Raw genomic sequence first — 11,013 nt, forward strand, 5'->3', positions numbered from 1 at the left:
CAGATCTCATCTTTGAGATATTACAGGAATTAATACAAGTGAGATGTTTGGAACTGTCAGCAGGTAAAAGAGCTTGAAATACTGCAAGAAATTTGAGTGATGCCTATAAAGCAAAACCATCCCAAGCTATATAAAAATATTTCTCTGCTGAGCTTGAATTTTAGTTGCTTTGGTATGTGAAAGTTTAAGAATATTGAGAGCAAATCACTAAACTTGCAACCACTGAACAATCTCAAACATAAGAGTATCCATGAAAATACAAGATGACTCTTGTGTGTTTGCATCAGGATGTAGTGCTGATTACAGGAGCACACACTGTCTCCTTTCCAGTGTGGTATCACTGAACACCCAGTGTACAGTTCCAAGTACTCTGAAAAACATCGTCCCTCAATATTTCACAGTGTGCTTTGAAAGTCATTGTACGCTTTTGAAATCATATTCTTGATGTCTCAGCTCCCCATGTGTACAATAGAAATTACACCTCTTCACAAAGGTCTCATGAAGAGGAATTTAGGCTTGCCAAGGTGCCACAGTGATGTGCAGATGTTGCTACAGTGATTTGCCAGAGAAAAGTCAAAGTGGGAAGGGAACAGTCCCCCTGCATTTGTGTGCATAAAGGCATAAACAAGTAGAAGTCCATACAAGAGAAAAAGGAATTGAACTGCTGCTCATTTTTAAGGTCCTCCCATCAAATGAAATGAGGCAGCAATCCTCTGGGGGAAAAAAAAGTGGATGTATATTCTGAATGAGCCTAGTCCCACAGTTACTTTTTCCTCCTCAGTTCTGAACTCATCTTCCCTCAAATTATAGGATATATTCCCAGGAATAGATTCAGTATATATGTAGTTGAGAGACAGAAATGCTTCCAGAATCAACTGTGCTGTACAGCAGTAAAAGGCACTTTTATCTGGCTCCTGCCTAACATGTCCAGAGTCTCTTCACAGGTGCTGTCAAAGGAAGGATGAAAAGCAGCATCTATCATAGCTGGGCACTCCTGCACTTTTCCCTCTCTAAAGATGGGATTGTGTGTTTGTGGGGACAAACAACTTGAAGTAAACCACACTCCTATAAAGCAGAGCACAAAATGAATGTTTGTGTCATCTGAAACGAATTTGTGTATAGTCACAGAACCTGCTAGCTGTTTGAAACATACTTTTGGCTCCGTTTTACTTAAAGAAAGGAGTACTTCACTGCAAAACAAGAGTAAGTGAGAGATTTCAGCCCATGACGCCAGTGGAAGCACCCTGAGGACAGAGCTGCTGACCCCAGCTGTCTGTAACAGGATCTCCCACCCCTGTGCCCCTCCAGCACATCCAGCAACGTGTCACCGCGCTGCTGGGAGCTCACTGGCAGCGCTGGCTGTCACTCGCTGCTGTGACACGTGCAAGCACACGTGCCAGCGCTGCGGCCAGAGGCAGGTGGCCCTGCCTTTCCCGGCCGGCCCGGGGCCAGGGCAGCGCGGCTCCCTGCCTGCTCCCTGCTTTCCTCCTTCCCTGCCCGCTCCCTCCCTGCTTCCCTCCCTCCCTCCCTCCCTCCCTGCTTCCCTCCCTCCCTCCCTCCCTCCCTGCTTCCCTCCCTCCCTCCCTGCTTCCCTCCCTCCCTCCCTCCCTCCCTCCCTCCCTCCCTGCTTCCCTCCCTCCCTGCTTCCCTCCCTCCCTCCCTCCCTGCTTCCCTCCCTCCCTCCCTCCCTCCCTGCTTCCCTCCCTCCCTCCCTCCCTGCTTTCCTCCCTCCCTGCCGTGGCAGCCCTCCTTCCTCGGTGCGGACTCGGAGTTCGGGAAGGCTGCTACGCCGCCTACACAAGGAAGGGATTAAAAGCTGCTTTTAAAAGTTTGTTTTCTAAATGTTTTCAAATGTCACATATGCTTTGTGTAGACAGAGTTTAATATCAGCAGGCTGGCTGGTTGCCCCCCAGGCGGCTCCTTTGTAGACGAGGTTACAATTGCTGTAAGTGGGCTGGATGTGCGTCTGTGAAATGACTTCCATATTGGCTGTGCTGTTGGTGCCTCTCAGTCCTCAGGCTCAGTTTAAGGCAAAGCAGAGAGATGAGGCCAGAAGGTAGTGAACGCCAGTGCCCATCCCTAGCCTCCCTTTGCCCGTGGAGGAGGGCACTGGGGCGGGTGCGGTGACAGTGAGCAGGTGGCACGGTGCTGTGCAGGTGGCAGGGAAGCCCCGCTGTGCAGGGGCACGGCTGGCAGTGGAGCGTGGGCAGTGCCCCGTGTGCCAGGGCTCTCTGCTTGCAGGCACAGGAGAGCTGCACATACCCAGCCTGTGCCCAGCCAGCTCAGGCGTGGGCTCATCGTGTTTCTGAATCTCAGGCTTGCTAACCAGCACGGGTACATGAAACCTCTCCAGATTCTCCAAAAGTCACCCTCTGACTTGCCTTTCTGTGAGTGAAACTCTTGCAGATTTCCAGGTGCCTCAGTCGCTGATACCTGCTTGTGGACAAAGCAGCACTCTGGGGCATGCTCCTGCTGTGTGAGCCAGCAGGATTTGGGTAGTGGGATAAAAACTTCCCCTTTCCTTTGGTGACAGGAGTCACCAAAGTGACTTTTAGGTGCTGGTAGCTATCAAGTGTCTCCTCAGTTGTCAGGCTTAGGCCAAGTTGATCCTGGTGGTTTTAATTGAAGCTTCATGGAAATGAGTCCTTTTAAAACAGTGAGGTGAGGGAGGCAAAAAGCAGCGTAAACAGGAGGACATAAGAGAGAAGTCTTTGTTCTTGTGTTCCCAGAGCAGCCCAGCGTGGTCTGGGAACAGTGTGGTGTCCCCAGCTAGGAAAACAGCACCTCTGTCTTTGAACTTCCCTGACCTTTTACGTTATTTCAGTCTCATTCTCTAGAGTTCAAGGTACTGGCTGTGCTTCAGGAATTCACAAGCATAAACACTCATCAGTGTGGCTGGCACTACGATGAGATGAAAAGGGAGTTGAGAAGGGATAAAAACATCCAAAAGCCAAACAAAAAGTGTACAGGGTTTGTAAACAAAGCATGTAGAGCTTCCCCAGTGCTGCCCAGAATGCCCACTTCCTTCCGCCCTCCCTCCCCTCCAGGGCTCAAGGCTCCTTCAAACCCACAAGGGGCTTCTCTCATAATTTTAATACAGCATATAAATCAGGGAGGTTTTCACCTAAGCCAAGGCAACTAAGTTAGTAGGAAATTCCTAAGTGTTTTGAGCAGCAGCTAGTTTTGCTGCAAGTGTAGTTTTTCCACAGCTTGACTGTAAATCAGTTTTGTTAATCCCTTCCTGTTCCTCCCATGCACAGGGACTGATTCTGTACTGAGCTGGGCTGAGTGCTGATGGCACATCACTGCTCAGTCATGCACTGGGACTGTCCTTTTTTATGCTGCATCAGTCCTTGAGTTCTAAAAAACATTTGGATTTGGTGCAACTGAAGTCTGTGGCCTGTTGTGAAAACTGGTGGCATCAAAGTGAGAAAGAAGTCTGACTCAGGGAACATCTCCCATCCAAATTCTGCTCATTTGCTTTCCTTTCTGCCTTTGGGCTGAAATTTCTGCACTGAATGTGATAAAACCCGATTTAAAGTTTCAGCCCTCAGGTTTTGGGAAGTGTCAGCTGTGCCCCCATTCTGGTGCTGAACTATCTGGAATGTGTTACCTGGAGCAATGTCAAAGCACACAGGTGGCCGCGTCAGGATACTTCACGCAAGGTCTGTCTGCCTTGTGCTGGTGCAGCTGTACACCCAGCAGACCCTCTTTCTTTCCCCTGCTTTCTTTTCTCTCCAAGCTTTCCTGGTGGCAGGAGCAGAGGAACAGGCTGTTACCAAGCCAGATGTGCTTTCTGGGCAGATGCACCCTGTGTTCAGTGGGCACAAAGTGCCTCTGAGCCTCCGCAGTGCTCAGAATGCTCCGACCCGGAGCACTGATAAGCATTCTTTGGGGTTGTAACTTTTGCTATTCCTCTGCCTGTGAAACATCTGTAGGTAATTAAATCCATATTACAGCCTGTCTCTTGAGGAGCAGGCTGACACATATGGAATAACATGTGCTACATGCAACCAGCTGCAGTTCTGTAACAGATGCTGAGTCCAGCGTATGCCATTCCCTGTGACTTGCAGGCCACCTGCAAGACTCTCCCTGCCACACATGGCAGAGCCCCAGGGAGCCTCTCAAGCCTGTGGGCATGCATGCAGAGCTCCACCTTCTCCCTTCAGCTCCTCCTGGGACTGAGATGCTGGGCTAGTTCCTCAGTAGCCTTCAAAGTTTGTGCTGGCCCGACTCTTGGGGTGCTCACATGTTCCTGTTCCTCAGGTACATTTGCCCAAGCCATTGGCTGCTTTCACACCCGTTTGAGGAAATCTGATCTGTTCCCTCTCCTCTCCCCTCTCCTACCGCCTCCTTCCCTTGCCAAGTTGCATGCATTTATTGTCATCAGCCACAAGTACGAATTTAGTCTCATTAATTTTCTGACCTGGAGAAGTACATGAAGCACAGGTAAGTTCACACCTTGGAGGTACTATATTTAAACTACGTTTTTACTAAAGCTGGAATCACTTTGATGGATTTACCTGTGTAGTCTCCCCTGTTCTGGACACTCCACCTTGAAACTGCAATTATACTGTAGCATCTAAACACCAGAGGTTTTTCTTCTTGATTTGGTCTTCTCTGAATCCTTTAACTTCGCTGAGTTTGCTTATCCTTTCCCTGCCTTTCAAGGACTGTTTGCCCTCAGGAGTGCTTTAACATACTTTAACATAATGCAGCTGGAGCTGCATTAACTGTTGTTGCCTACTTTATTTAGAGGGCTTTTGCCACTGCAAAGCAGCTGGGTAGGTCCTGTCTCAATGTACTCAAGGAAATGGTGACTCAGGCCCATGTTCCTGACTATGTGGGAACTGCTGGGCAGGAAAATGGAAAGGGCTGAAGAAGGAACTGAAATCATATTGAATTGTGCTGGCTTTAGGCTTGGGAAATATGCAATTGATAGAGCTTGTAAATGTGTTTCCATTGCAATTGGTTTCTAATGTGAGGTGACCTGACAGGCACAAGCTTGTCATAGGGAAGTCAGAAAAAACTGCACATGCAGTAGGAAGCTGCTGGATAGGGAAGCATCTCCAGAAGTGTCTGGCAACACTGGTTGTCCCACCCTCTGACAATGGTGAGTGTTTTTTTCCCAGGCCAGTTGTCAGTGGCAGAGCTGCAGGAAGCTGGAGCTGCACCCTCAGCCAGCTGCTTCGCTTGGGCTGGCAAGAAGTGGACGGGGACAGGAAACCTATAGTGAAACACAGCTGGGTAGGACACTGTCTTTGTGTGTCACCATCGACCTGGCACTCCCAAGTGCCATGGCTGTGAGACTGCCTCCAGGCAGCAATTATATTCCTCCCACTTGGTTCATCAGAGGCAAGGAACCCCCACCTTTGTGTAGCAGTACAAAGTCTGGGCAAATGTTGCAGGGTGCCATCTCTCCTCACTCACATGGCCCAAGTTCAAATCTGGGATGTCAACCTTTTAAATTAATCAACTGACCAAAATATGATCAGTGCCCAGACTCACAGGACACAGTAAAAGCCTTGGGAGAAAGAAGTTGACTAATTACCTCAGTGTCTTACTGACCTGAAGATGCAGTGACAGGGTGACAGCAGCAAGCTGCCATATTCACCCCTTCTGATGAGAAAATGGGGTTCTTTTTTTGGAAGGCCACTACAAAGAATTCCTTGGGAAGAAAATGGTAGTTCAGTGGAGTAATATACCTGTGCTTAAAACAGTATATTAAAACAGTGAAGTTTTTCAGGGAAGAAGAAACAGCAGCTGCATTGTTCACAAGCATTCACTGCTTGTTTTTTCCAGATGTGAAAGATCCTGGGGCCAACCCAGGCTAGGCAGGACAAGGCAAGGGGCTCTCCTTGTGCAATGGCAATGGAGGTTGCTCAGTGCACAGCTGATATTAATTCCTGTCAGTGGCATCTTTGTGTCTGTGAAGATGGTTTTGTTTTATCTGGAATTATTTTGCAATCTGACCCCAGTCGTACTAGTGAGGGAATGTTTCTCTGCAGGTAAGTTTCGGTCTTTAACTCTTTGATTTTCCAGCTGGAGGATACCCCAGCCCCCAGGATGCAGCTGCTCAGCTGAACTGAGAGCCTCCACAGGACAGTGAAAGCGTATTTTTCTCTGGTCTGTTATCCCTGCCTTTAATTAGTGGTACATTCAGTTGTTTCAGTTAGTTTTCACTCCATCATCACTCAAGTCTTGAGGCAGGTTATTCTGGTAGGTACAGTGATCTGCTGGTGCTGAGGGAGCTGGTAACTAGAGGAGCAGGAATGTGCACATTACCCCTGTACACACCACGTGGGGCACAAGGCAGGAAAAAATAACTGCCTCCCTTACTGTAGCCAGCAGATCTGGCTGCAGCTGCAGTTTCTGCTCCGTCCACTATTACTTCTTGGAAACAGCAGTGCCAAATTATACTCAGAGTGAAAATCCTTTCACCTGCCAAGGAAGAATTACATTTCTGTGCCTGCCCTGCAGAGTTGGGAGGGCTGGCTTGTGTCTGTTGTCAGTACCAGCACACCACAATCAACAAGAGCTGGAAAGAGAAAGTCACTGAATCCCCTTTTCTCAAAGGGGAAGGGTCAATCGGGGTCTTCCACTAGATTTGGCAGAGGCATGCTGCTCAGCAAGATGATTTAAAAAAAACAAAACAAAATGACAAAAAAATCCATAGGAACTGCAGCAGCATTAGCAGTTAAGGCTTTGTTAAAAAAAAAAAAATCACCATTAAAAAAGCCACAAAAAACCAAACAAAAACCCACAAAAAAAAAACAACAAAAAGAACCACACACCAAAAACAAACAACAACAACAAAAAACCAACAAAAAAAACCCCCCAAAACCAAAAAATAAAAAAACCAAGACCAACCCCAAAAATAAAAACCCAAGACTTTTAAATTTGAACTCTAAGTCTATAATGAAAAAGACTAACACCAAAGTACATGAGACTGACTTTGTCAGTTTGTTTTATTACTGGGCACAGCACCATACCACTTCATATGCATACAAGCCACAGTAATACAAACAGTCCCTAGCCTTTTTCATAATTTAAAAATCACATGGCATTTGGGAGGAGCCAGCAGTCCCAGGGGTCAGCTCTCAAGAGCTGTTTTGCTGCAGTTGCAGTAGCAGCAGTTTTCTCACAAAATACTGTGGGTTTTCATGCTGTTAATAAGTGAAGCTGAAAAGTCTGAGCTCACAGCAGTGCCTCTGCTTAACATGATCAAGGCAGGCTTTTCAGCAGCTCACAGGCTTGCAAGTCTGCTCACTCGTGGTGCTCTGCAGTCAAATGGAAGGTGCCAGACAGACACCCCTGCATGGAACCAGAACCCCCAAATGCTTCTAGAGAAACCCACGTCATCCTGAAGCACCAGAGGTTTATCCAGGTCAGGGTTAGTTAAAACTCTCCTGCATCCTGCCTGCTTTCCTGCAGGCAGCACAGGCTTTGCACACAGGCAGGACCTTTTCTTACAGAGTCAGTTATGTCTGGAGCAGCACAAGGACAGTGAAGCTTGGAAAAAAGCTTGTCATTAAAGCAGGCTTAGCTCCTCAGAAAACGGATTTAAACTAGAAGGCACAAATGCAAGGTTGAGTGTGGGCTGCATACCACTGTGGCATGTGAGTAGTTTAGATACCCCTCCTGAGAGGAAATGTATCACATAATAAATACAGTATGACATTTTAGAAAAGAAGTGCATTGCTGTGATCCTTCACAACATAAGGAAGTAGGATCCACAAGAGCATAAAGAGGCCTGTTCACTTTATATTGCACAAACATTCTAAAATTTAGTGTCAGGACATTGTATTGGAGGTGGGACAAGGCAGGGGAAAAAAATAAAAGTTTTATTTGGCAGAATCTGCCAAAGTCTCCACCACCACACACACAGCTTTTTGCCAATCTGAGGTAGAATTAGATATATACTGCTTAAACCCAGTCAAGTCCTGCTCAACTAGTCTTCAAAGAAAAAAAAAATAAGAAAAAAAGAGAAAGTGCACAGAACAGATGAGCCTCTTTCTCTATAGAAAATGAGTGCCTCAGGTTTGACTCCCAGAAGCAAGTCTTACAGAGCAGAGTTCCTGTGAAGATCCCAGCTCCTCAGCTGGAAAGCAGTGATGGGTATCATGATGCTACAGATAAGGAGTGTAACAAGTACTAACTGCAAGTCCTATAGCAAGCATTTTACTCTCCACTTCTCCCTCCCCATCTACTTGCTAGTTCTCCCTTTATTCACTCAGTCCAGTATATTTTGTCAGAGTTAAAGATTGTCCCCACTGCTTTCTTCTCCCTTATGTTCCTTCTACTGAACCCTGCAAAAAAAAAATCTCCTATTTCAACCCTTAGACTTCTGAGGGACACTTGCAGTTTCTTCTAGAGACTCCTCTGTGTAGTATAGACAGGGAAGGATGGAAATAAGAGCCTCTTCGATGGAGAAGAGATGTTTATCCTCTGCTTGAGGACAGAAGTAGCGCATAAAGTCTGCCAGTCTCAGCAAGTACTCTATGTTATGACCAGCACAACCGCTCGAGACAATGATTTGAGCTGCAATGTCTTCTTCAGATGCTGGGCCAAGGTAAGAAGGGTTCTGGGGTGTTGCAATGTAAACAAGAGCCAGGATGGGTTCCTCTGCATCTTTCTCCTGAGGGTGGAACTTCACCAGCTTGGTGTCATAGCCTCCCAGGACAGCTTCTCGCATGTTGAGATACTCGAGCGATGCAGCAATTTGTTCCCCACGGACTTCATAGGCTACCCCCCACGTGCATGCCTGAAAGTCAGAGAGCAGGCTGGTTAGGGGATGCTCTAACTGCACCGGCCTGTCCAGCCGCCCGCTCTGTCGAATCGCGGCTCCCTCCCCCCGGGGGCCAGAGAAGGGCGACACGCCGCACCCCCCCACGATCCCTCGGCGGCCGCCACACCTGTGCGGGTGGCGACGGGGGCACCCCGCGCCAGCCCCGCGTTCCCGGTACTCACCCCGCAGTCCTCCAGCAGCGTCACCACCCGGCCGGGCTGTGGGCACAGAAAAGGCAGCGCCGTCAGAGCCGAGCCCACACCGGCGCCCCCGCCCCGGCCCCGCCGCCGCCCCCCCTTACCGTCTTCTCGCTGCCGCGGTGGAAGGTGTCCCCCTGCCAGAAGCGGCGGCTGTAGCCGCGGATGAAGCCCACCTTGCGCGACGTGAACTCGAAGCCCGGCCTCCACACCAGCGAGCCGTACCCGAAGATCCACAGCGGCGCCGCCAGCTCCGCGCCCTCCGCCTGCCCCGAGGGCGAGCAGGAGGAGAGGGGCGGGCGTGGCGGCGGCTCCGAGCTCTCCTCGGGCTGCTGCGGGTCGCGCTTCATGTCGGGCTGCGGCTGCGGGCGCTGAGGCGGCTCGGCCGCCGCGGCGCTTTAAAGGCGGCCCGGGCCGGGCGCCCCGCCCCGCCCGCCCGGGTGATGCAACGAGGGCGGGAGGTTTCGCGGCGCCGCGCGTGGGGCAAAGCGGGCCGCGGGTTGCGTCAGGCGGGGTGCCCGGCCGGGGTCGGCCTGTCCGGCAGCCCCGGGTGCGAGATTCCCGCCGGGGCATGCCAGGGAGCGGCCGCTGCTAGATGGCAGAGGCCGGCGGAGCAGAGCGCGCCGTGCCCAGAAGGGAGAAGCTGGGCTGGGGGGAGCGGGCCGGCCCTCCTCAGGAGCCTGCCCCACGGCCTTGGCTTTACCCCAGAACCGGAGGTGCTGCATTGGAAAACCGGGCAGTTAATGTTTAACAGGGTGGCGCGGCAGCACCTGACGTCCACAGAGCCAAGGTGTAAGGAACATCGGCGAAACAGAACAATAACATCCACAGTGATGCGAGGACGTGGTGCTGAATCCAGCTGCTTGGGTGCATGTTCCCTAAAACTGTGTCCAGGCTGGAGTGTCAGCTTGTAATAACATTTGTTACGTGGAGGGGTGCAAAGGCTGTCTGTGTATGGCATGGGCACCCAGCTGTCAACCAGCTCTAGGCAGGTTGTGACAACTAAAGAGGAGGACTTTTACATTACAAACGAGGAGAGGAGGAGAAAGAATAAAAAGCGAAATCACCAAAGTGTTTCTCATTATTGTTCTTGTCCTTTGCACTTAATCAATCTATTTACAGTCTTTCATTTAGTTTCCTGTTGGTCTCCATCCAACTGGCACCCACCTTTCTGTGCCACTTCACAGGAAGTGAAGTCCACGGTGGGTGCTCCCTGCACTGCGCTGTGTTCACCACAGGTGACAAGAGTCCGCATGGCTCTCACATCTGCCCTGCTGCTCTGTGCCTCCCGCAGCACGTCCTTTTCTCCTGCCCTGCACGACTGACTCTGACTTGTATCCGTGCATGACCCTTCACAAGGTCAGCCTTGTTATGGAGCCCAAAGCTCCTTCATTTTCCTCTCCACTTGCGCTTTTCCTGTCACCTTCTCTGTCTTACTCAGGCTCAAAGGTATGGGGTTGGCATGGCATGCTCCCAGCCCTTCACACTACACACCCATGCTGGCACAGGCTTGCAGCCTCTTAATCCTTTTCTGATGGTCCCTTTCCATAGGCAGAAGGTGAATCCATCACCTGTCTGTACAGCTGCTCTATTCAGAGTCCTTAGTCAGACCAGAAAGTGCTCCAGAAACTCTTCTTGTCAGCTGCCTGTATCAAAGTTCCACTTTCCAAAACAAGAAGTCTCATATTTTTTCAGTCTTGTGGTTCCTGTCCCCTAACATACAAGACTCCTGCCTTAGCAGGGATTTGCCAATGCTAAAGTGATGTGGCCTTTCAATCAAATGAAACCAGTGTCCTGTGGGAGTTAAACCAGTCTTCTGTGTCCCATTGTATATGTAGAGCAAGTGTATATTTTTCATATTTAGTTCTTTATTTTTTGTTTCCTGCTAAAATCAAGGAAATTTGAGCAAATCCCCAATATGTAGTTAACAAAAGCACCTTGTCTGTTGGTGCATCCTCATTATTAAGAGCACAAAAAGAGAGAAATCAGTCTAAAAGATAAGATGAAGAAGGTCTTGCTAGGTTCTGG

At 49.5% G+C, this 11,013-nt stretch overlaps 1 protein-coding gene and 1 long non-coding RNA gene across 2 annotated transcripts; both read right to left on the minus strand.

Annotated features, from left to right (window-relative positions):
* Positions 1-1,878: 1,878 nt before the first annotated feature.
* LOC135303197 (uncharacterized) lies at positions 1,879-4,940 on the minus strand. Its single transcript, XR_010364683.1, has 3 exons — positions 4,524-4,940; positions 3,614-3,747; positions 1,879-2,901 (listed from the first exon to the last, which is right to left on the minus strand). It is a non-coding gene; the product is annotated as an uncharacterized LOC135303197 (long non-coding RNA).
* Positions 4,941-6,940: 2,000 nt separating this feature from the next.
* On the minus strand, positions 6,941-9,586 carry CHAC1 (ChaC glutathione specific gamma-glutamylcyclotransferase 1). The gene is made up of 3 exons (XM_064424682.1): positions 9,090-9,586; positions 8,971-9,006; positions 6,941-8,764 (listed from the first exon to the last, which is right to left on the minus strand). Exons 1-3 carry the CDS (start codon positions 9,333-9,335, stop codon positions 8,333-8,335), a joined length of 714 nt encoding a protein of 237 aa, XP_064280752.1. The 5' UTR covers positions 9,336-9,586; the 3' UTR covers positions 6,941-8,332.
* Positions 9,587-11,013: the final 1,427 nt, after the last annotated feature.

This window comes from Passer domesticus, chromosome 6 (genome assembly GCF_036417665.1).
Source record: "Passer domesticus isolate bPasDom1 chromosome 6, bPasDom1.hap1, whole genome shotgun sequence".
Classification (NCBI taxonomy): Eukaryota; Metazoa; Chordata; class Aves; order Passeriformes; family Passeridae; genus Passer; species Passer domesticus.